General features: G+C 39.7%; 1 protein-coding gene across 1 annotated transcript in view; it reads left to right on the forward strand.

The window, feature by feature from the left end:
* The first annotated feature begins 812 nt into the window (after positions 1 to 812).
* The window catches only part of LOC127623017 (insulin-like growth factor 1 receptor), a 40,593-nt gene continuing 14,936 nt past the window's right edge, over positions 813 to 26,469 (forward strand). The window contains exons 1-6 of the mRNA XM_052097234.1: positions 813 to 1,071; positions 7,257 to 7,359; positions 7,443 to 7,513; positions 7,917 to 8,146; positions 8,853 to 8,972; positions 9,249 to 9,393. Of these exons, the coding sequence (XP_051953194.1) occupies positions 813 to 1,071; positions 7,257 to 7,359; positions 7,443 to 7,513; positions 7,917 to 8,146; positions 8,853 to 8,972; positions 9,249 to 9,393 (928 nt within the window). The remainder of the gene's footprint in view (positions 1,072 to 7,256; positions 7,360 to 7,442; positions 7,514 to 7,916; positions 8,147 to 8,852; positions 8,973 to 9,248; positions 9,394 to 26,469) is intronic.

Here is a 26,469-nt window from a genome sequence, read left to right on the forward strand (position 1 = left end):
ACTAATTAAAAGACATTTAGTGTATTACCTGACTATGCTCTCATATCTGCAACTGGATCCACATTCCCCATTTTCCCCGAGCTCAGTTCCCTTGACCTTGCGACACTGCCGAGTTCCTGACAGAAAACACTGAGCAGATTCGTCCAGTTCACAGGAATTTCTCGAGGCAGTTGTCCGTCAGGGGGCCGCCTTAGCTCAGCATGCTACCCTGATGACTAAACATGATGGCCTGCTGTCTGACATCCTGACCTCTCTATAAGAGATTTTTCGGCGACTGCCTACCTCCCCTGATCCAGCCTCAGTCCTTGTGCATCAGTCAGGGTCACTTAGCCCCAGTCCTTTGGCTGAACCCAGATTACCTCCACCTCAGCACTTCTCAGGAGGCCCTAGTGCTTGTAATGGCTTCCTCACTCAGTGTGCCCTTACTTTTGAGTTGCAGCCATTATCCTTTCCCTCTGACAGAGCCAAGATTGCTTATATTATCACCCTCCTCTCTGGAAGAGCCCTGTCCTGGGCCACAGCCGCCTGGGAGACACGCAGTCCCTTCTGTTCCAGTTATGCCTCGTTTGTTGAGGAATGTAGACGAGTATTCAACAATCCTCTCCAAGGCCGAGAAGCCTCGAAGGAGCTTCTGTCCATCAAGCAAGGCAATCGTAGCGTGGCGGAGTATGCCATTCAGTTCCGCACCATCGCAGCAACAAGTGGCTGGGGCAAAGAGGCCCTTATCATTTGCTATCAGAACGGTCATCCAGGCTATCCAGGATGAGCTTGCCACCAAAGACCCACCTGACAGTCTTGAGGTACTCATAGATATGGCCATCCGCTTGGACAACCGGCTAAGAGAGAGAGTGTGTAGCCATCAGCTTGTGAGCCCAGCCCCTGTACGCCCTTTGGCCCAAGTCTTCCAAGAACCCCCCGAACCTATGCAGCTGGGAAGTACCAGGATTTCCCCTGCTGAACGTGACTGTCACGTGAGGGAGCGGCACTGCCTTTACTGTGGCCTAACAGGGCACTTTCGAGCTGCCTGTCCCGAGCTCTCGGGAAAAGCCACATCCTGTGCAGACAGGGAAGGTCTGTGACAGGAGCATCCCTAACCTCTCCCCTCACCAATTCAGGATTATTCCTCCCAGTCACACTTTCCTGGTATGATCATATCCACTCCATGCAGGCTTGGGTGGATTCAGGTGCTGCTGGAAATTTCATGGACTTTTCCCTGGCTAAGAAGCTCTGTATTCCCTGTGAATCCTTATCGTTTCCTCTGGCTGTTACTGCTCTGGATGGATGACCTTTGGGCCATGGAGAGATAACACATCAGACGTTTCCTCTTCGTCTTTCCATTTTTCAACACCAGGAGGAAATGGTTTTCCATCTCATTCAGACTCCCAACTTCCCTTTAGTCCTTGGTCACCCCTGGCTTCTGCAGCATAATCCCCATACTGACTGGTCCACCAACACAGTCCTAGAATGGGGTCTCACCTGTCATGCCACCTGCATTTCCCCCTGTTTATCATAATCTCCAGGAGGTCTTTAGTAAACGTAGGGCCACCACATTGGGTCCACATTCCCCATTTTCCCCGAGCTCAGTTCCCTTGACCTTGCATCACCCCCGAGTTCCTGACACTCTCCCCTTCCTCACAGACACCCACACCCAGCGATGCAAGACAAGGGCCAGGAGAATTATCAAAGACTCTAACCACCCCTAATATTCATAGTCTTTTCAGTGCTCCCATCAGGGAAGCGCTACCTGATCCTGATGACCAACACAGAGAGACTCAGTAGGAGTTTTTATCCTCAGGCAATCCGGCTACTGAATGGGGATACTTGAGAGAGTCTGTATACTCCAGCTTCGCACAGACACAAAACAGCTTACATTATAATTTTAATTAACGAAAACTTTTGCACATTTTAGAGTTCTGTATATTGTGTACAATTGTACAAACCTAACCTAACTCATTTTGCATATTTTCTACTACATTTTATTTATTTACCTTATATTTCTTTATAGTCTAAATATTTGATTCTTTTTTTTATCATTATGTGGGTGTATATCCTTAGTTCATTCTTGGTTCTGTTTGTTGTTGCAATGTGGGACGAGGAACTAAGGAAAAATTATTTCACTACATTACATCACATGTATGTAATATGTATGTGACAAATAATAAACCTTGAACCTTGAACCTAATTTGCTGGTCCAAGATGGTCATTAGCTAATCCAAGCTGGTCATTCGTTGGTCCAAGTTGGTTATTAGCTGGTCTAAACTGACCATTAGCTAGTCTAAGATATTCATTAGCTGGTAAAGTTGATCATTATCTGGTCCAAGCTGGTCATTTGTTTGTCCAAGATGGTCATTAGCAGGACCAAGTTGGTCAGTAGCTGGTCCAAGTTGGTAATTATCTGGTCCAAGCAGGTCATTACCTAATCAAAGCTGGTCATTGGCTAGTCCAAGCTGTTCATTAGCTGGTCTAAATTGGTCATTAACTGGTTCAAGCTGGTAATTAGCTAGCTATTCCAAGTTGGTAGCTGGTCCAAGTTGGCCATTAGCTGGTCCAAGATGTTCATTAGCTAATCCAAGCTGGTCATTGGCTGGTCCAAGCTATTCATTAGCTGGTCTAAATTGATCAATAGCTTGTCCAAGCTGGTCATTAGCTAGCTATTCCAATCTGGCCATTAGCTTGCCAAAATAAGATGGTCAAAGCTGGTCATTAATTGGTCTAAATTGGTCATTAGCTGGTCCAAGCTGGTCAAAAGCTATACCAAGCTGATCATTTGCGGGTCCAAGCTGGTCATCATTAGCTGGTCCAAGTTAGTCATCATTAGCTGGTCCAAGTTGGTAATTATCTGCTCCAAGCTGGTCATTAGCTGGTAAAGTTGGTTGTTAACCGGTTTAAGTTGGTTATTAGCTGGTCTAAGCTGATTATGCACAGGTCCATGTTGGTAATTAGCTGGTCATTAGCTAATCCAAGTTGGTAGACCATCTTAGACCAGCAAAAAACTATCTACCAGCTTGTCATACCTAGTGGTCAAGTTGGTTTTTGGTAGCTCGTCAACCGGCTAATGACCAGGTTGGACCAGCTAGAAACTAGCTACCATGTTGTAACAAAACACAACAACCTTCTCAAACTGTATTTTGCTTCAGCGTACTGCACTCCTTAGACTTTTTTCCTGTATTTCTAGGATTTGAGTAGTACATTCTCAGTAGTTTGGGGATTTGGTGTGTGTGGTGACTCTCTGTGTGATTTGAGTGATTTGTAGTGATAGCCATCAGATCAGTTTAGCCTTCCTCTGCAGATTAGGGGCTGCTATAACTGCCGATTATGATGGCAGGTTGCTTTTGGGGAAAGATAAGAGATTACACGAGGCACACAACTTGATAAAGATTTTGTGAGTATGTGTGTACATGAGTGTGATGAGGAGGAGGGTGTGGCCAGTCCGTGAGGGTGCACGAACGGTGCTGAGTCACCTAATCAGCGGGAAAGAGAGATAAGGGGAGCCGGAGACATCAGTTAGAGAGAGAGAGACGCACAAGCTGTGTGTGTATGTCTTCTGTTTGTTTTGTTGAAAACCACTTAATTTTATGTTTAAGTAAATTTTTACCATTAAAAGTTAATGTTAATGGTCCACCTGACCAAATGCATTCAGTGTTTCTTTATTATGTAATAACCTGTCCATAAGTAGTCAGTAACTTAAGATACAAAATAAATAGAGATGTGGATTTTTTGACTGTTTACTCTGTCTTTGAGTTAAATTTCAGTATCAATTTCAAGGACGATGCTTAAAGGAATATTTCATCCCAAAAATTTTTACTCTTCCTTATGCCATCTCAGATGTGTATGACTTCTGCAGAACACAAAGATTTTCAGAAGAATTTCTCAGCTCTGTAAGTCCATACAATGCAAGCGAATGGTGACCAGAACTTTGAAGCTCCAAAAAGCACAGAAAGGCAGTTGTGATGAGGAGGAGGGCGTGGCCGCTGATCTGCTGATTCAGCACAAGCCGTGCATCATCACGGCACAAATAATATTCCCTTTTCACTGTAAATCTCCACTTTTACTTTGACTTCCACATTCTTCTTTTTTTGGCGTGTATATTACCACCTACTGGTCAGGGCTGGTCAAAGGTGGAGAATGTTGACTCTTTGGTCATTTACAACCTAGAAAAGACGGGTATTAGTAATTAGCTCAAATCAGTGTTAGGCAAGCTACTTTTAAGCTAATATTTTTTTACCGCAGAAGCACCTAAAAGATGTATTCACATGACATTTTGCAAAGCCATGGTACAGTATATTACAGTTTAGTGCAATACTGTATACAGTTATAGGTTAGGTACATGACGTATTTACACGTAAAAAAAAATTTTTTATTCATATTTAGACATGCTACCTATACAAACCCATGTGTTCAACATGTAAAATCACAATTTTTACATTTTATTTTTCATATTTATACTACTACCTCTACAAACCCATTTAAATGTAATTTAATTTGCACATTTCTGTATTATAAACTCCACTTACATCAGCCACGTCACATACAATTTAAGTCTAGGCCATCAGTGCAATTCATGCCATTAAGAAAGCACTGTTTCACAATGAATAAGACGCTGTATGCCCATCATACATTACATGGCAGTCTACTAATAATACCAATTGACATTTTAAAAACAGGTCCACGAACGAGAGCCAGAACCACGGAGGTGTAATACCAAGAAAAAGCTCTCTAATAACATTTGCAATTTAAATTTAGCTTGCAATACATTTTGTTTCGTCAGGGTACATGGTTACTTTTCAAAACTTGATCCGACTCTGAATGCTCAAGCAGCCTAATTTACACTTAGTAACTCCTAATGTTGCTATAACAATGCAAAAAGTACTTAAAGTGAAAATCAGTCCTCCTTTCCTGTTTAATTTATTAATCGCATGATCATGCAGACATCTCAGGTTTTTAAATCCATGCTACGTTCACACCGGACGCGTCAAATTCGCGCCTACCGCGTCTAGTTATACGCTTGACCACTTTGAATCCATTCGCGCGTCAAGAGTGAAATTGACGCACGTAAAAAACAAAAGTTTGAAGCGAAATTTACGCGCGTGACGCGCGTCGGAGGCGAAATCCGATGACGGCCATCTTTTTACAAGATGGCTGGTGTTGATCGAGCATTCGTGGAGAGAGTCACCGCTCTTTATTTGCTCTGGAGAGCAGAACAGCGGCGTATGGGTCGTCGTCGCCGTACTTGGGTCCACCAGCGAGGGGCGCGGCACATGCTGGAGAGGAGCCACTGCCAGGTCTGGGTCGGGTTGCGGCCAACAACTCCTCCAGAGAGGCACTCCGGGTGAGGGATGTCTTCATGGCACACTTCTCGGCGGAGGGAGCAGTACCATGGCAGCCGATGGAGTAGCGTTTGAAGTCCTCCTCATGACTTCCCCACAACGGCTCTTTTAAGAGCCACCCACAAACCTATAAAGAGCTAAACTATCTAAAAATAGTCCATTATTATTATATTTTGTATTTTTTTTCCCAGGTTGTCAGCCCCAGTTCCAGGATGTCAGGTCCACAACATGCACATTTATTAAGTTGAGACTTTTTAAAAATGTCAGGTTTTCCATGGTAGTATATCAGGTTAAATTATTTATTTATTTTTGTTTTGATGATAAATGGAGCCAGCCTCCAAAAGTAATTAACCTGTCCTGTGTTTTTTACCGCGCCGCGCTCTACGCCTCATTCGGGCCGCAGGAATTTTTTTACGCGCGTAACGCGTCTTTTCATTGACTTAACATTGAAATCACTCGCGCCTGACGCGCTATTCGCGTCCGGTGTGAACGCAGCATTGAATCTCTTTCTCAATGACAATACCAGCATTGATGACAGCCAACTCATCAGCAAGATCTCATGCTCTTCACTTTCAAATTACGTACATCACTTAAAGTGTGGTTGGGTCACTCAAGGCCAGCTAGAAGGGCTGGACTGGGACATATCCTAAATACCATACCCACCAAAAACAAATAAATCAATCTGATTGGCTGATGAATCTCAATCTGACTTTAGATGCCTATTCACTGCAGTGTTGAGGGATTCTGTGGAAATTCTGAAGGCCTGATGGGGTGAAGCTCAGACTCACACACTGCTTCGGGCATGCGATTTTTGAAACAGTTGTCACACTTTGCTTGTAAGCATCGAGTAATAAATTCTGATTGTAAAAATGTTTCGTTTTTTTTGCTATTCATTTGTTAGGAGTTGAAAACAATTGAAAATACATATGCAAAAAGTTCAATGTGAATGAAAGGATTAAAAAAATATTTCCCTTACATACAGAATATTATTAATCTTATCCTGTAATTCTGTGTCTAGCTGTTGTATTTCTGTTTATACTTGAAGCTTTTGATAAGAGGACAAATTCCTTTTGTGTGTGTGTGTGTGTGCGTGCGTGCGTGCGTGAGCACATCTAGGCATTAACAATGTGATTTCTGATGGTATCAGATGGTAATACCATGGTACTTTGATATACAACTATTTATACACAATTCTATAGTTGCATGGTGCTTCAAAGTATTTTAAAGAATCCCATGTTACTACAGTGGTAATATTATATATGATTGGATGTATGTCCGGATTTGAATTGACCTAATCAGCCGGGAGGGGTTAAGGATAAGCTGGAGACAGCAGTTGAGGAGAGAGAGAGAGATGCATGTGTCTGTGTGTGTGTATCTATGTTTCATTGTACTGTTTAAATTTGAGTTTAAAATTAAAGTTCTGTTGATTGTTCACTCCAGTTCCCACTTCCTCCTTGGTAAGGAAGGAAGAGTCTGCCACAGTGGTGCTGAAACCCAGGTAGGAGGAAGAGCACGATGTCCGGAAGTACTCGCCGCTGCCATCCATCTGTTTTTTACACAGACTCAGCCGCCAAAGCACCCAGGGGAATCACAACACTCGACTGTGCGAGGGTGACTCCTGATATGTGCTGTAATTCCAGCAGCAGAAAACAAGGTGATGGGACAAACAAACACAGTCTGAATGAGTGGTGCATGCATCTCCTTATAAACCCGTATGTCCGGGGTGGAGAGCGGCATACAAATTCCACTCGCCAGTTTTCATTGACCGTTTCTGAATAAAGCAAAGGTGATTGGGGTTCTCAAGAGCGAACATGTTTTGTTCACCCAGTCCCCGCCTCCTCCATGCCCATTGTATGCATTGTTACAGTAATGTACCTAATGTTAATTTTGTGGTTTTTAATTCTGCATGATTGTCCTTCTCTCTTACAGGAAATCATGATAACGCCATCTACCTGGCCATCATCATCCCTATTATTGTGGTGTTGTTCCTCGCATCAGTGATCACTGTTGTCATCTTTGTCACCAAAAAGAGGTTAATGTCTCTTCTATTAAAATCAATTAAAATAAAGTACTTTTTTCATTGTGTTTGTGTATAATGTTTCCTTTTACCAACAGGAATAATGACAGGTTAGGAAACGGCGTACTCTATGCTTCTGTGAACCCTGAATACTTCAGTCCTTTTGAAAGTGCGTATTGTCAACTTTGTTCTGAAAATAGTCCTAACACTGTAAAAAAGCATTTTCTCAATCAGAATTTTGTCTTGTTTCTTAATTAAATTATCATAACATTTTTAAAACAAGATTAATATAAAATATATCTTATAATATATAATATATTATATATTCATATATAATTTGCAAATATTTTTTAATAGTTTTTTATTATTATTATTTTTGAATTATGAACTTAAATTGAATTATTTGGTGCTTTAGGAATAATTTGCCTAATTAAGTCATGAAGTCATCATGTAACTTTTTCTTTATTGTCTGAGTTATGCCAACCGTATGATTTGTCATTGCTACTGTCCTGTGTGCTGCATTGCATAACCTGTTCAAAGGTGTTAAGCCCTCTGTATTTCTGCGACCTCAGTGTATGTACCAGATGAATGGGAAGTGGCACGGGAAAAGATCACCATGTGTCGTGAGCTGGGCCAGGGCTCCTTTGGTATGGTGTATGAGGGCATCGCAAAGGGAATCGTCAAAGATGAACCAGAGACCAGAGTGGCCATCAAGACTGTAAATGAATCAGCCAGTATGCGTGAACGTATCGAGTTCTTGAACGAAGCCTCAGTCATGAAGGAATTCAACTGTCACCATGTGGTAAGGAAGAGAGCACAATTAATGATAATGACAATTTGCAGTATGGATTTCTGTACTATTAAGTGGAACATATGATCATTTTAGTTCATTATAGGAATAATCCAGTTAAGGTTCAAGTTAAGCTCGATTGACAGAACTTGTGGCATAATGTTGATTGCCACAAAAAATGATATCATCTCGTCCCTCTTTTTCTTTCAGAAAAGCAGATAGATTCAGTCAGTTTATGCCTGTTAGAGTGGTTATTTTAGCAGATTCTTTACTTTTTTTTTATTTTAATTTTTTTTAAGTAATGCAAGTTTAAAATGACCTCTGTAATATAAATGCTTACAAAGTGTTCAAATCCTAAGTGTAGTCCAAAATGTAATCAATCCCCATATTTTAATGACATTTTAAGACTTTTGTTGCAATAACATTTTAAAGTCTAAACACAGGGATTGAATGCTTATGCAAATAGCTTAATTAAAAAAAACATTTAATACAATTTAATATTGACAATATATATTGTCATAAAAACAGCACAAAGTAATTAATTTCAAAGATTTGCAGAACATGTAGCTCAATTAATTGAGTTTGTAAACCATAATGAATTGGTTAAGGGTCTGAATACTTTTGCCAGATATTACGTAGTAAGATAGACTTATAACTCATCCAACAATCAAAAAGGAAATTATTCGCAGATTTGAGTTATTTTACTCATTTTGTTTAGGTGCGACTTCTGGGTGTGGTTTCACAAGGCCAGCCCACTCTAGTTATAATGGAGCTGATGACACGTGGTGATCTGAAGAGCTACTTGCGGTCTCTCCGTTCTAAAGAGGTACTGAAGCATGTCATTATTTTTGTCTGTACAAGCCACTCACCCCAGCAATGTTTGTAGTTCTTTTTTATTACAGCAGAATTGCATGACTTTGATTATTAGCCCATAATTTAGCTCTGTTACTTTTTAGCTGATTAAAACTAATCTATTAGTTTATTACCAATCTTAACTAATTTCTATTCTGCACTGATGTGTGATCAGCAAGCATGTTCACAGCTTGATGAGGCTGCTCTATATTGCAGTCAGCTTGGCTGTCTTCCGTAGAGAAAGCAAATGTGTTGAATGCAGGCTCTTCCCCCGCTGAAGAAGATGATTCAGATGGCTGGTGAGATAGCGGTCGGGATGGCATACCTTAATGCCAACAAGTTTGTCCATCGAGACCTGGCTGCAAGGAACTGTATGGTTGCTGAGGACTTCACTGTGAAAATCGGAGGTAATTCTCAGGTGCGAATTCAACAGTTGTTTTTGTGCGCGGTATTTCAACACAAAAACCTGCGTCTTATTCACTTGCCACCCCAATCCAGTTTAAACAGGCTTTATATATGCACTCAGACAGCTGCACTGTGAGAATTTTAATGAAATAATTGTCATTTCAAACAACCTTTTCATGTAAATTTGTCTCATTATTGATTGCACCTTATTCACAAAACGTATTTTCCTGGCACAGTTAAAGTCACGTTTTGACCGTGCATGAAAAGCATACAATAGACAGAATTTAATTTAAAAATAGATTTTTTTGTGTACACTTTCTGTTGATAATGTTAGCTGTAATTTATCAATGAGGATCAAATGATGTAGAAGTGTGCCAATATATCCAGATGCATTAAGAAGAGCTGATTCAGTTGTCTGGATCAAACCAGTGGTCTAAAAAAAACATAATAATTTAAGCCGCAATATATTTGTTATTGTTTTTGTATTATTTGTATTATCTAATTAATTAGATTTGAGGCCTACGTTCTGAACTCAATTCAACGTCATCTCAACTTAAACCCTGTGACTTGAGACTTAAAGTCTTTACATCTGTAACTAGAGATTTGACTCGGAACTAGAGGGTTAAGAATTTAAGTTTTGAAGCAATGTCTTGGATCAGTGTCTGATGATCATTTGCCTCAAGTCACTTGAGCCACACACAAGTGTACCTTACTTTCATACATACAGATGAATCATTAGAGAAGAAACACAACAGCAATGGAGGACAGTGTCACCTTTCCCGCAACCGTATTAATTTACTCCAGGTGGAAACTTTGCCCAGCAGACAGACTACCAGGTCCCCTGGGGGACCAACTTTCCCTGTCCTCCTCCTCTCTCTCTTTCTTCCTTGATTCTCCTGTCTCCCCTGAGATTGCTTTCTTGTATAACCTCCTGAGTGAAACTCACATTAGCTGACATTTCCTGCAGCTTGGAGCTGAGACTGCTCCCTGCCACAGAAGAGCAGATTTAACACACCCAAATGCGCACCACCTGTCTGCCTCCCTCCCCCGTACCACCTCACCAATACCACCTGTCACCGTTATGAAACGTCACTCTGTGGGAAGCAGTAAGACCAACTGTCTTACCATAAACAACCAATGTGTCATTTTTATTAAGGCTGAGACATAAGACTATGGCTTACAGATCACATTTCCTTGGCAGATTTTATGCTTGACATATGCACATACACCACAAAATGAAACCTGACATATCAGAGGGTATCATTTTAAATCTATTACTTGAGCAGATTCAGGACTAAAAAGCTTTACTGTGTGTAATATTGTGTCATAAAGGTGGCCATACATGTAATAAAAAGCAAGGCACAATATGAAACTGCCACACCTGTCTTGCATTAATAAATTAGGTTGGAATATGTAATTGAATTTGCTCTGATGTCCAAAGCTCTTCGACAGCTAATCCCATTGGTGTGAAAATCTTCATACTTCTCATGGTGTTCTTCTATTGCACCTTTACAAATCTTGGTTTAAAGGTATAGTTAACCCAAACTATATCTTCTGTAGAACACAAAAGGAGAATCTTAGCAGAATGTCCAAGCTGTTCACTTCCAGGCAATGAAAGTGGATGGGGTCCAGGGGCTGTCAAGCACCAAAAATAACAAAAAAAGCATAAAAGTAGATTTATTTGTGTGCTATGAAGCCATTTAAAATAGCGTTGTGTGAGGAACAAACTGAAATTTCAGTCTTTATTCACAGAAAATCTTGCTTGACAGCCATGGATATAATTCATGTTCATTGTGTGGAAAAGAGATGCTTGAACATTCTGCTATAAATAACACCTTTTTTTTTACAGGTTTGTAAAGACATGAGGGTGAGTAAAGGTTTCTACTGAAATAGACTCATGTTTGAGTAAAAAGTAAGGATGACACATCTATAGCTGTCACGATTCCTTGTTGTCTGCCCAGTGTTTTCCGTTTCACCCTTCACTGATCATATTCCATGTCATGTTTTCCTTGTTGTCTGCCCCGAGTCTCACTGTCCTTGTAGAAAACTACAATTCCCACAATTCCCGGCCTCCCTCACTGCCTGCACTCATCTTTGTTCTCACCTGTGTCTCATTTAGTCTTTATTGTGTCCTTGTGTATTTAAACCCTGTTTGTTCCTCCATTCCCTTGTCGTCGTTGTATGTGATGTTCCATGTTTCCAATGTTTTATGCCTGCTCTTGTTCCCTTGTTTGATCGTTCGTGGATGTTTCGTGTTCGTGTGTTTAATTCATTTTCCCATCGTGGACCTTTAATTTGTTCCAGTGTTAGTGTTCTTTTCACCCGTGTGTTAGTTTGTGTTTGAGTTACTTTTCCCATCATGTACCATTTAAATTTGTTCCAGTGTTTTGTGTTCCTCTTATTATTTAATAAAACCGCGTTTGGATCTGCACCTCTCGTCTGTCTTGTCCTGCTTCCACACCATTCGTGACAGAAAATAAACACACGAACACGAAACATCCACGAACAATCAAACATGGGAACAAGAGCAGGCATAAAACATTGGAAACATGGAACATCACATACAACGACCGACAAGGGAATGGAGGAACAAACAGGGTTTAAATACACAAGGACACAATAAAGACTAAATGAGACACAGGTGAGAACAAAGATGAGTGCAGGCAGTGAGGGAGGCCGGGAATTGTGGGAATTGTAGTTTTCTACAAGGACAGTGAGACTCGGGGCGGACAACAAGGAAAACATGACATGGAATGTGATCAGTGAAGGGTGAAACGGAAAACACGGGGCAGACAACAAGGAATCGTGACAATAGCATTGTCCAGTTGAGTGCTGACGGCAGGTTAGGAGCAAGTCTGTGTGTGCAGAGTCACACAGGGAGACAGATGGCCTGGCACTCAAACAGAAAGGTCATGGAGGCAACAGTGTCTATGCTGGCTGTGCACATTCATTAGGAGGGAAAGAGAGCTGCGGGAACCTCCAAAGCACAAATTAATCAGCTCTGCATGCAATATATGGGGCCTTTAATCCATCACACTCTGCACTCCACTGATATATTAAGGTTATTAATACAGACAAATTCGGATTGCGTTTCAAACAATGATATATGCACCTGTGAGTAATGTGGCACAATTGGGGGCTATTTATAAATTTATGAAAACTGATGTATATGGAGAAAGATGTAATATTCATAGTACTTCAGGGGCAAGTACTGCCCAGAGTCATGTTAACACATTATTCAATTTTTGTGTAGAATTTTAATATTACCATCACTAAACATTGTGAATTGTGATTGTATGTCACATTCAATGAATACAGTACACCTTGCTAGGAGCCTTTCTTTTTTTTTTTTTTTTGGTTATAAAATTAGAGTAAAAAACCATGCTTTCAGAACTATAGAAAAAGAGATTAGACAGGCCCCATTTCCAACAGCCATCACTCCAACACCTTATCCTTGAGTAATCATGCTAAATTGCTAATTTATTACTAGAAAATCACTTGCCATTACAACAAACACAGTTGAAAGCTATTTAGTTTGTTAAATTAAGTTTAACATTGTCTTTATGTTTGTTTTTGAGTTGCCACACTATGCAATAGACTGGCATGTCTTAAGATAAATATTAGGTCCAAAATGGCAAATAAGAAACAGCTTTCTCTAGAAAGTCGTCAGTCAATCGTTGTTTTGGAGTAATGAAGGCTATACAATGCTTGAAATTGCCAAAAAAAAAAACAAATATTTCACACAAAGGTGAGCATTACACTCTTCAAAGTCAAAGGACAATTGGCACTAACAAGGACAGAAAGAGATGTGGAAGGACAGATGTACAACTAAACAAGAGGATAAGTACATCAGAGTCTCTAGTTTGAGAAATAGACGCCTCACATGCCCTCAGCTGACAGCTTCATTGAATTCTACCTGCTGAACACCAGTTTCATGTACAACAGTAAAGAGAAGACTCAGGTGTTCAGGCCTTATGGGAAGAATTGCAAAGAAAAAGACACTTTTGAAACAAAAACAAAATGAAAAGGTTAGAGTGGACAAAGAAACACAGACATTGGACAACAGTTAATTGGAAAATAGTGTTATTTTTTAAATACTTAACTTTTGTGGGATTAGCTAGACTGTAAGGTACGTGAGAAGTGCCCGACAAGACAGCCACATCTATGGAAAGTGCTACAGGAAGCAGGAGTATCTGGACAAACTGACAGCTAGAATGCCAATGATCTCGATCCAAAGCTGTCATTGCTGCACGTGGACAATTGTTTTATGAGAACTCTTTGAAGTAGTTTAAGAAGTTCTGAAAAAAAAAAATCGATTTGTAATAGTAATATTTCACATTATTAATGTCCTAACTATACATTGTGATCAGCTGAATTCCACTTTGGTCAATAAAAGTACCAATCTCTTTCCACAAGAGCAAAATCTGTACATTATTCCAAACTTTTTTTTTTTATTATTCATACCGCCACCAGTGTGTGTGTGTGTGTGTGTGTGTATATATATATATATATATCCATCCATCGTCAACCGCTTATCCTGTGTACAGGGTCGCGGGGGGCTGGAGCCTATCCCAGCTAACATTGGGCAAAAGGCGGGGGACACCCTGGACAGGTCGCCAGTCCATCGCAGGGCCACACATAGACAGACATACACTCACACTCACCTCCACATCCACATCTAGGGCAATTTTTTACACCAATTAACCTAGCCTGCATGTCTTTTGGATGGTGGGAGGAAGCCGGAGTACCCGGAGAGAACCCACGCAGACATGGGGAGAACATGCCAACTCCACACAGAAAGGCCGGGGCAACCAGGGTTTGAACCCACGAACTTCTTGCTGTGAGGCGACAGTGCTAACCGCTGCACCACCGTGCTGCCCATATAACTTGGCAGGCAAATCCATAATAAATCATTTGACTGACCATACTTCACACTGAAACTAAAGCACAGATAATTTCAAGCTTTCACAAGAAATTAAACGTTTACGTACCTCAATATGCTTCCGCAGCTTGGACAACAAGTTATTGAAGGCTGTGATATGTTTTTTTTTAGGCAAGCAAAGAAAACATTTAAAACGAAATGAATCTTTAACATTTTCAGAAAACTGGAATATATTTTCTAAGTTTGACACCAAGTACGATTCTCAAAAAGTACAAAGCTTTTTGATTATTTTTAACCAGGATTTAAGGACATGTATAACAGTTTAAAACAATACAATTTGCACTACACATGTTCACTTAATTGGACAACACTCTGGGCTATAAATTATTAAAGAAGATATGAATCACTCTAAATTTACATACCCAGTCCTCACATGTGTAAAACATGGTCAAACTCCACACATGCAATCCATATGCATCCTTCAAAAATAACCCATAACAAACACTCAATTTTAACTTTCAACATTTAACATTCCTCCCAACCTTGCAAAATGGGGATTTCAGCCTCTCCCCCCTCAGATGTGTAAACCTTCTCAACTGTATCCAGTAATTAAAAACATACAAAAATGTATAATCTATTCAGTTGATAACTAGTCTTAAATCCTGTTACCCAAGTTATTGTAAGAACAATTTTTTTTTAATTATTATTATATATTTCATATATGTTAAGTTTATTTATTAAGAAAATATACGTTTATCAATAACTACAAACCACTATCCCCTACCAAGTGACAGCTTAATTTAGGCTAAATTTGCAACCTTGTTACATCAAAAATTGCAAAATTCATACAAATTGACTAGAAAATAATACTGCTCATATCATATTTAGTTCTGAGGTTGACAATCAACAGTTTCTGAAGGGTAAACATATCCTTTCACTGACATTAAAAAAAATTTAAAAGGGGGGAAAAAACAGTTCACCGCATATTTTGTACTCTGTTTGTGGAAAGTGCTACATTATGGGGTACACCTTTACAACAAGAATGTAAAATTTTATTCAAAAGACAAAATTAAATGTAGGCTGCAAGCCTGGCAGAGTAAAGGGTGAAAATTCTATCAAAAATTCATATAAAAAATATGAGGGAGGGTAATATCATAGCTTATTCTCACTTCTTTCTCATCTCTTTCTATATCCTTTGTGAGTGTGTCTGCGGGCTGAGGCAGGTGAGAATTGGGGGTGAGGGTTCTAAGAATTCATTATAGACAAATGATTACAAATCTCTCTCCAATGAGCTTTTTTAATCAGAGGTGGCAGCGGAGGGTGTTAATTCATTCTGTGGGAGGGAAGCATAGAAATGAGGAAAAGAGATTGGAAGGGTTGCCTCTGTTCTCATGGGCTGCTTGGCTGTAATATAACCACTGTGTGCAAGAAGAGAGAGGGATCGTCTCTTCTGCAGCTCACTGCACTTAAGTCCACTGCACAGAAGAGAGCATTTATGGACTGATTATGTTTTTGGATCAGAGAACTAATTCGATTTTCTGTAGACATTTCAAGTCCTGATTGGATCTCAGGGTGGAAGATCACCAGAGAGTTTAGTGCAATTGCAAATCAGGATTTTGTTGTGAAACCCAATCTCTGTGCATTCTGTTGTAAAGTCCTAATGTTAAGTCCACATCAAAAATTGTTTCCATATTTGTTGTTGCATATGTGAATGTAAGATGTTAATGACCCTCAAGCTGTTTGCTTAAACTGAAAATAAGCCCAAAAGGCTCAATCTCATTCGTTCTTCCCTATGCCATCCCCCATTCCCTTTATTTCACAGTGAAAATTTGGGCTTTGGAGCTCAGTGCTGGAGTGAGCCTTTCCCAGATGCCATTCCTGCTTAATAGTGTCTCTGAGCTCCCTCACCACCCAGGTTGGCACCTACTACAAAGAGTAAGGTTGGCAGTAGCTGTGAGAGAGTGGAGCAGATTACCACACATGCTGCTTAGACTTAGTCCATACTGCATGCACTGAGGATTAGTCCACATCACAACCTTCAGCTCTGGTTCATAGCCCACAGTGGTGCTCTGTAAAAAGCCTGCAGCTTCCTACCTGGTGCCGTCTGTCTGCCCAGTCCATTTATCTGGCTTTATCTGATACGCATGGCCCACAGTTTTAGCTCCAATGGTGGAAGACACATTAGCAGATAAAAGAGAAAGGGTGTTGCTTTCATATTCGGCTGTTTAAAGACTCTATGCATGCAGCCGGCCTGGTTGGTGGAAATGGAATTCGATTGGTCACGTATATTATTTTACTTCATTACCGTATATCTGCATGGGCACACAGCATGGCCGGATTATATCAAAGGGGGTAAAATGAGAGGGACTTTATAGTCAATCTCTTGCATTAAGTTGTAAAAACATTTCTGTAGCACACATCTGCAGTAATAGGGTATGAGAGTCAATGTCATTATGATCCTCCGCTAGCTAGTAGACGCCACAGATTCCATATGAAACTTAAGCAGCAGTTCTATAAACAAGAAGTTAATATTGAGTAATTTATAATTTACTCATAAAATGGCCAGTTATTTTGTCAATTTTTTGCCCCACTAATGATATAGTTCCAAATGAAACCAAAACAGGATCAATCAACTGTTGCATGGTGTTGAACGATGCAGATTGACCACCTGTTGGGATCATAGTTCTAGCACTGTTATACAAAATCATACAAAATCAGCACTCTTGAAACGTCACTTGTCTAATCAGATTAAAAGTCTGGAACTAGCTTTTGTTAAATACCAATGAAAAACAGATTGCATCCTAATTCACCTTCTCTTTTATTTCTGGTGTATGTATATTTTAAGACTCTACTCCAGAACAGAGTGCACTCTAGTGAAACTTTCCAGTACCTCATTGCAATTACCCCCTCCACTGCAAATAGCTTTAGATGGATTATTCCAAGTGTTTAATGCCACATGAACGGTGAGTTAAAAAAAATAAAAATAGAGAAAACTGAGCCAGATGAAATGGTCCGGCGCGTGAATTGGCAGCCGTCCACATTGTAAGTGTAACAGCATTAAACTAGGGTTGCAAATATTGAGTCCCTTGATACTAATGAGAGTGCTTTGCAGAGAGGGCATTACTGAGAGGCCTTTTACTGCTCCGCTCACTAAATGGGAAGGATTGTAAATGGAATCTTGTTTTTATACTGGATGCTTACACAGTCCACCGCCCCTGCTACCCGTTCAGCTGCCTCCCATTCTGACAGATGCTAGCAGATTTTTCCTGAAAATGGATTGCAAGGCAGGAGCATCCCAGCACGTTATATTGCTGGCATTTAGGAGCAAGGCCAACCCCTGTGGAGCAGGGTCTTGCATTCACACACACTCCGACCTGTTATTTCAGTCTGTTCTTATGTTTTAATGACTCCTCCCATACAATCTTGTGCTCAGGAGCACAGCACGACAGTAAATGTGTTGATGTGAAATCATCATAGCATGTCAGCATGTAGGCTGCTGGTCTGCCAGAGAATGGCTTTGAAAAGAGCCAGAGTTCACTTCACACTAATTAATGGGCTGAAATTTCCTATGAGATTGCGTAACTTTCACGGCAATGGCTATATTTGTGTCTGCCGTGTGGGTAAAGGACGGTATTTATGGTTTAAAATATTCACAGGGTGCCATACAACTGATCCTGAAATCCAGTTACCTCAGTGTTAAGGTCACACAACTTTGAACACTATTAACATAAATGCACTGCATGTCGATTTTTTTAGTCACCAGGGGAGGGAAAATGCAGAGGGAATTTTACCCTTTCTGTTCTAAGTTGCACGTTTCAATGGGTAAAATTGAGAGAGAATGATGGAGAATAGCAGTCCCTTGCCCTCGTTCAAAAACTTGAAAATGTACTGCCAGTATGTCAGTCCGCTCCATTACGTATGTGTGTGCTCCAGTCCAGAACAAACTTTGTGAAGTGTTTAATTTCTGTGTCTCAAAAAGGTTTCCTGAACACTTTCCCTATCTGAAAATCAGTTAGACCCGTCCCCAAACTCATTCCACTGGTTGACCCAATGTTGCTGTCTGACTGATTGCATGTTACTATTACAAAATCAATAAAAAATGACTCTTTTTATGCTTTTTGAGAAAATCAGCCTATGTATGGTTTTATTAAAGTTGTCTATCCACATTAAGCTGGGAATGCAGTAAGCATTGTAACAAAAATAATTCTTACATTAAGTATTTTTATCCTTTCCTCTAATCAGAGGTGAATCCTGGCAGAGGTCCCATTTGCCATGAGTAATTGAGTCCCGCTGAGCTTCAGAAGATGGCACGAGGATGAAGGGGTGGGGCTTGTGGGTGCTGAAAACCAAGCTCTCACAGTACATGAGGAGCCCTTCACTTTCACAGCAGTGCACTGTTGTCACCTCTTCATCTCCAACTCTCTCTCCTCTCCCCCTCTGTCTGTGATAGCAGTGAGATAGCTCTGAGATGCTGAGATCAGTGCTGGTCGTCAGCAAGGGGATTGTGTGTCTGATCTGCCTGCCTGTGTCATCACCACTTCTCCTCCTGACAGCCTACATCAGCTGATCATTGGTGGGCTGTAAAATAAACCTGTATTCGCAGGAACAGCATTCACCATTTATAAGCACACATATTAGGGCAGGGTAATTTGGACACTCACTGCAATCTATCCATAATCTATTAAAAATACAATAATATTGGGTTACAGATAAATAAAAGAATGGGCCTTAGTCATTTACATTTATTCATTTATCAGATGCTTTTATCAAAAGTGACTTTTATTTGATAATAATACAAAAAGAAGCAATTAATCCAAAGAAGAACATAATAAAGTTTAAGTGCATAATAAAAATAAGTTTAAGATTATTGTGTATGTGTAGCTTTAGTTCTAAATGTTTTTAGTCAGACTTGATGGCTCATGGGGGGGGCAAAATAACAACAACAACAAATACAAACTCTTGCCATGTAGTTTTATTAACATGTTAGCCTTGGTGAAATTATAGCACATTGATTCAGCTACAATTTGAAATGCTTCCACACTCCATATTTCAAATTGCCTAGAAAAGCTAACAAGTGAATATGCGATTCAAGTGTACAGCTTCAGAACTAAACTTTTGTTTCTCCTGTCCTCTATGGTCCTGAACAGTGTTTGTGTATTTTAAGTGCCTCTGAGAGTATAAAACTAGCAGCCGTTCTAGTAGGCTGTGCAGACTTCAGGTGTCAGGTATCATGTTGAATTAAAGCACTGTCAACACACTGAGCATGGTCACATTTAGTCTCGCTCCCAGCCTGCAGTTATGTGGGCAGATGAGATTAGCTGCCTATATAGCACAAAAGACATATACAATTAGAACCTTGTAATTTTCAATTAGATTTTAGAGAGGTTCTAGTTGTTGTTATAGTTGTTTGCTTTTGTACAGTTGTGTAAAATACATGGGAACTGGAGATGAAAAGTAAATTGTTTTTGATCTAAATTCTCCTTGTCACCTACCGTCAAGCTTTGTTTACCACATATTCCCTGTAAAGATATAAAGTGGCATTGAATGCCATTTCTTATTGATGACATCAAATGGGAAAGGATGACATCTTTTGTCCCGCTGCATTACCATCATTATGAATTATTTAGGATCTAGAGGGGTCGTTGTTGGCTGTTGTACTGCTGTGCTGCTTTTTAGGATTGATGTGTTATGACACTATGTTGTGTTCATAAAGGGGTGTTCCTGCTATGAGGTGAGACCCTCCCTCCCACCCCATTTCTTGCAGTTTTTCTTTCTGTCGTCCGCTTCCACTTTTTCCATATCTCTTTCCAATTTATCACTTTACTGCTGGGCTATGCTAAGAGACGCAACAGCATAACAGTTAGTAGAAATCCCTTGCAGAGGGCCCCTCCCTCCTCCACTTCCTCCTTGGCTATGTGTGGTAACATACACTTCAGACTTCATCTTATTATGCCTGACAGATTTACTACTGTCCTCGGTCACTCATACATTATAAAGAGAATTTTCTCTCCTGAGAGAACCACTGACCTTAATACATCCATGTGTTATCTGTGTTTATCTGAGCCTTATGGGCACAATCAAGCTGAATTATAATGTGAGATAATTTAGTTCTCATGTTCTGATTTGTTTGTTGTCCATGTAATTTGTAGTTTGCTAGTGAGCTGTGTAGTACTGTATGTGCACACACTTTCCCTGGAGATTTTTGCTTAAAGGGGACATCTGTCTGCGGCTCTGTCAGTGCACTATAAATATGCCTGTGTGTGTGTGTGTGTGTGTGTGTGTGTGTGTGTGTGTGTGTGTGTGTGTGTGTGTGTGTGTGTGTGTGTACTAGAAAGAACGGTTGATCAGATGAGTTCGACTACATATCTGCCATCCCTTCTGTCACCTCCATGGAGCTCCTAATTATTGCACTATGGCAGCTCTCTCCTATCTGCTGATTCAGACAAAACACACTGACTACGTTTACATGGACACCATTTTTCTTGTTTCCATGCACTGTATAAGCAGTGTACTCTTTACTCCCATATACATGCGGATTGATCAGTAATATAGTATATGTGCATTTCACACTGCACTCCCTGAAATGTTTTGTTTATTTTTTGTTGGGCTCCATCCTATGACGTTTGTTGAGGTCTGTTCCACGCACATGCACACTCTTCAAAAACTTGTTAGAATGCCGCATATGTGTTTACATGGCCACATAAGGTGGGTTAAACCGCTTTCTTTTAATCCCTTAAATAGCTTAAGGAAATCTGCTTTATTGTTTACATGACGTATCAGAACGCCACTTTCTGCAAAAACTCTGAAATAACCTGGCTTTCTTAAGTGCATGTAAACGTGGTCACTGGCTCATACATACAGTGACACACAAGGACAAGGTGATAGTAAACTATATGGTATGTAGACCATTTTTACAAATAAATTGGCTTTAAGTGGGTAAGATAGATTTGGAAAAAAAAAATCACATTTTATTCTAAGAAAGTCACTATTTCATAGCCTATATAATAAGTGTTGGGTAAGTTACTCTAAAAAAGTAATTAATTACTAACTACTTCTATATTGAAGTACATCTTCTATATTGAAATTAGATTACTGTACTAATTACTTTGTCTGAAAAGAAATTGCATTACTAATTATTTTCTAAAACCCTTATCACCCTCGACCAGATCAAAAATACAAGGATAGAAATGAAACTGTTCTTTTAATTCTTTAAAATAAATAATATAAAATCAAATAAATTATTCATGAACTGGCCAAAGAATTTAAGGGTCAGTGTTAAATTAGAAAACATATCTTTTAAAATTAGACGTTAAATTTAGTTTTTAAAAAGTACAGAAAAAGTACATTTGGCCATTCTTTTATGTGTCTTATATCTTGAATGTATAATTAATTAATCATTACAAATAACATATCATCATGAAGGCATTCCTTGGACTCCTGGTCCTCACTATCTAGGCCAAAATCAGAGGAGTCTTTACTATGTCTTTGAGGTATGTGAGTGTAACCACAACGGCTGTTTTGTCTGTCAAGCAGCATGGCTTGTGGTTAAGGTGTGATTTGGGTGTTGTAGATTGGGTAATGTTTGTATTATCTCAAGATGATGAAACAAGACCATTTCAGTGCATTTATCTAGCTATGTTTACATGTACATCAATATTCTGATTACTGCAATAATCTGAGTATAAGGAATAATTAGATTAAGATGTTTACATGATTTGGGCAAACCTCTTCAATACCGTTTACATGCTACTTGCCAATACCCTGAAATTATCTGATTATCGCTGAGAAATGTGATGTTTTAATGCTTTTTCAATAAATTATTTTATAAAAAAAAAAACATATTGTCGTAAATGTGTATCTTTCAATACTTTGCATAGGAAAATGAGTCAGTCGGTTTGTGAAAATGTTGTCACTTTTTTAACAATTTATTAAAATAATCGGTTCATAAGAGTAATTTTCGACTACACTGAATGTGCCATCTGTTTTTGATTCACTAAAATGAATCGGTTCTAGGGATGGGCACGAGAACTTGAGTTCTCAGGTACTCGAATGTGGCAGCAATGATCGATCCTGAAAAATCGGTGATCGAAAGTGATCTTGCATGATGTGAAGTTTTACCAAATCCTGTGACATTTACCTGACAACTAGGGAGGGAGATTATTTTTCATGTTGAAATTGATTACTGTCACAGTTTGTCTCCACAGTGTTCAAGGACTCTTATTTTGAAGCTTTCTCCTGCACTACATTTCCCTCATTAAGTTTCCAAGTGTATATATACCCGCTAGTTTTGTTTAGTAGTTGTTAGTCCTTGAATTGTTCTGTTTGAAGTCTGATGTTTGTAGTGTTACAATTGTATTGTTGAGCCTTTAGTTTGTCCCACTCCAGTGTCCGTTCCACTCCTATTTATGTGATTAAAGGATTTCAAGTTCCTACTCCTGCATCTCCTCTCTTCCTCTTGACTCCTTGGGCACCAAGCGTTACAATTACATTGTGGTTTTGAGGGGTACATTGTTTGTCAGAAACTTCTCATAGCAACCAAACTGATACAACACTGCAATGCTATAGTTATGATAATTAAAAAAAGAGTGTAATTAACTATGTTTTGAACCGTATTATTATTATAATTTCAAGTAAGAACTTTGACTCGTTAATGGATATTATTTAATAAAAGTAAATGTTTGTCTCTGACTGTAAACCTCCCTGATCTGCATGAATTAGCACGCACCTGCATCTCTTTTTTTATTTTGTTTTTTTAAATTATTTGATTAATTAACAATAAACAATCCAGAATTTGAACATGAATACACATGACAATTCAATATCCCAACCCTCCCTCCCTCTCCCACCCTGCTTCACCCTGCGGTCTCTTTACAATGAGATACATACTAGGTTGGTAATATCACAGAAAATACAAGGTTACAGGAAATATGAAACAGGAATACAAAACAAATAAAAAACAGATGAGGTGTTAGGGTATTCACTCTGAGTCCTGGTCATTGTTGTGAGCAATATACTTGGAAATCTTCTCAGCAACTAAAGTCCAGATCTTTAATGTAGGGATTTGTGCAAAATTCACCCGAGCCATGGATATTTCCCACATTATAATGTCCCAGAGATGTGCCAACCACTTGTAAATATCTAGGGTGTGTGATGGGAGCCAGTATTGCACTAACAGTTTTTTTGCAGACATCAGACCCGCAAGCCAAACCATTTTTTTGCAGCTTAGAGAAAGCCAACATAGAATCGTCATTCATTAGTAATACAGAGGTGTTCATTGGTATAGAATAGTCAATCATTTTTTATAAGATAGTGCAGACCTCCTTCCAAAATGTTTTAACCATTTCACATTCCCACTTAATATGAAGAAAAGATCCAAGCTGTTGGTCAGAACATTTATCACAGAAGGGGCTAAAGGAGGAGGCAATACGATGTCTTTTAAGCAGGGTCCAATATGTTCTGTGATAGATGTAATGAATCAGTTGGTGATTAGTATTCCAGGATGAGGTCAAAATATTCCCCCATACTCTTCCCCAATCCATGATTCCCTCCTCTAGTTCAAGGTCTCTTTCCCATGTACGCAGTATGGATAAGCATTTTGCTGTAGCCCCTAAGGCCTTAACGTTCATCCACAATATCAGGTGTCTAGAAGTCAAGCCAAGCAATAATCGGATGTGTGGGGAGCAGTTCACCCCAAGGCACCCCGTAAGCCTTCATAGCCGACCTGAGGCGCAGATATAAAAAGAGGGAAGAGGGTTCTGTTCCATACCGCTCACACATTTCTTGAAAGGTTAACATGCACTTAGGACCAGAAATGTCTTTCAGTGTATAAATGCCCTTCTGCGTCCAGTCTCTGGAGAAAAATGGTGCACTTCCCGAACAAATATTGTTATTATACCAGACAGGTTTAAAGGTGTGTCGATTATGAGAGTGATGAATGCATTTTTCCATCAGTTTAAAGTTAACTATCATGTTGGCAATGATTGGATCAAAGGCTTGCATACATTGTTTGCTGTTCAACCCAGAGAACAGAATATCTTGTAACCTGTATTTGCCTGCTAAGCTCTCTTCAAGGAACCCCGGAAAGGGGGATGAGCCAAACCTTAATGCATTTTATTTGAAAGGCCCTATGGTACAATTCAATATTCGGCAATGCTTAACCTCCATTATGTTTTGCACGCTGCAATGTTTCAAATTTAAGTCTGGGTTGTTTACCGTTCCAGATGAATTTACGGAGCGTAGAATCAAGTTTGTGCCCAAACTTTTTAGGGGCAGGTAACAGAATCATGGAAATAAGAAAATCGTTTCGCTTCAAAACATTCATTTTAACACTCACTATTCTGCCATGTAAAGATAATGGCATCAAGGTCCATCTTTGGAGATCTTGTTTCACCCTGGTTAGAATTTGTATATAGTTGGTATCAGGAATGACATGCAGGGATGGATAAACAACAATGCCTAAGTAAGTAATTGAAGATTGTATGGGGATCTTACGTGGCAGTCTAACTGTCTTAGCAGTATTATTAAGTGGAAGCAAAGAAGATTTATCAAAGATGATTTTATAACCGGAGAGTGTACTGAAAGTTTTAAATACCTTTATTTGGGGAATTGATGTCTGAAGGTCAGAAATAAAGTTATATATCATCCGCATAGAGAGATATAAGTTGTTTATGGGAGATAACTGAACTCGAGCAAACGTTTTCCTGTCTTATCAGTTGGGTCTAAAGGCTCGAGCGACAGCACAAATAACATTGGGGATGAAGGGCATCCTTGTCTTGTGCCTCTTTGAATATTAAAGGGTAGAGAATGCATACCATTAGTTACAACAGAAGCAGTGGGAGTGTTTATATAGAACCTTTATCGTGTTCAATAATACTTTACCAAAGCCATACAATTCCAAAACAGACCAGAGGTAGTCCCACTCCAACCTGTCAAACGCTTTCTCTACGTCCAGGAAAAGAACAGCAGCTGGAGGGGGACAAGCCCAGAATTCATGTATGACGTGCAGTAGTCTCCGTATGTTATCTGACGCTAATCTATCTGGCTGTGACAGGGCGGAGGGTTGGGCCGGGTCGTGATTCTACACACCTGGCCCCTTATCAGGCTAATCAAGCCTCCGAGAGGGATAAAGGCTGACTGTGGGCGGTGGTGCGAGAGATAGAAGGCGTTTACGGGCAGCTGCCCCGAATCACGACCTGGTCCCGCCCTCCGCCCTGTCATACTGGCATAAAGCTGGTCTGGTCTGGATGGACTAATTTATTTATATATCGCTGTAATCGCAGGGCCAAATTCTAGCATACATTTTAATATCTGTATTTAACAAACGAATGGGTCTATAATTCACGCATTCTGTATAATCTTTCCCTTTTTTGGGTATCAACAAGATCAGCACTGTGTTCATCTGTGGATGAAAGGCACCAACCTTTACAGCCATGTCAATGCAGGTTTTCGCTTGACTTTGCTTCAATCTTAGGGCTAAGAGATTGCTGGGTCTTGCGCCACTGAAGTAATAGGTCTGTCTGGTTCTGTGCATCGCAAATTCTGCTTTACTTCTCAGAAGATCATTCAGTTCTGCCTTATGAGTCTGAAGCACCGAACGATTGAATGAATATTTTAGCAACAATTCGATTGTTTTGACATTCTTTTTCTAGATACCTGATTCTATGCAACTTTATACATTAGTGGCAAAGGCTATGGAGAAATCTTTAGCTTCCCAGACAAAATATAGGGTCTTCAACTGAACCAATATTAAACTAAAGAAATTCAGACAAATTGGCTTTGAAGTCTTCGTTGAACTGGTCATTCTGTAGAAGGGAAATGTTAAAACGCCACTGCTGAGATCTTTCAGCAAACAGGTTACATTCAAAATCTGCCATCATAATATTATGATCTGCAAGAATGGCTGGGAGAATAATTGTCTGATCAAAAGAATTCAGAAGTTCCTTAGAGCACAGTAGATCTATTCTTGAATACGACAGATGCCGTATCCAGAAAAATGTATAAACCAAATTCAATGCTTTTACAAAATCATTAACCGCAGAAGAGGACTTAAGCTGAGATTGATTGCAAGAAGAAGATCTATCCAATACTGGGTTTATCACAGTATTCATAAATCTGCATGACCTGTGACAAAACCAAAACAATGTGAGAAATCGATGGAGATAACAAAGACAAATATCCCCTATAAGAGACCGCAAAA

The sequence above is a fragment of the Xyrauchen texanus genome, chromosome 29, assembly GCF_025860055.1.
Source record: "Xyrauchen texanus isolate HMW12.3.18 chromosome 29, RBS_HiC_50CHRs, whole genome shotgun sequence".
In the NCBI taxonomy this organism is placed as follows: Eukaryota; Metazoa; Chordata; class Actinopteri; order Cypriniformes; family Catostomidae; genus Xyrauchen; species Xyrauchen texanus.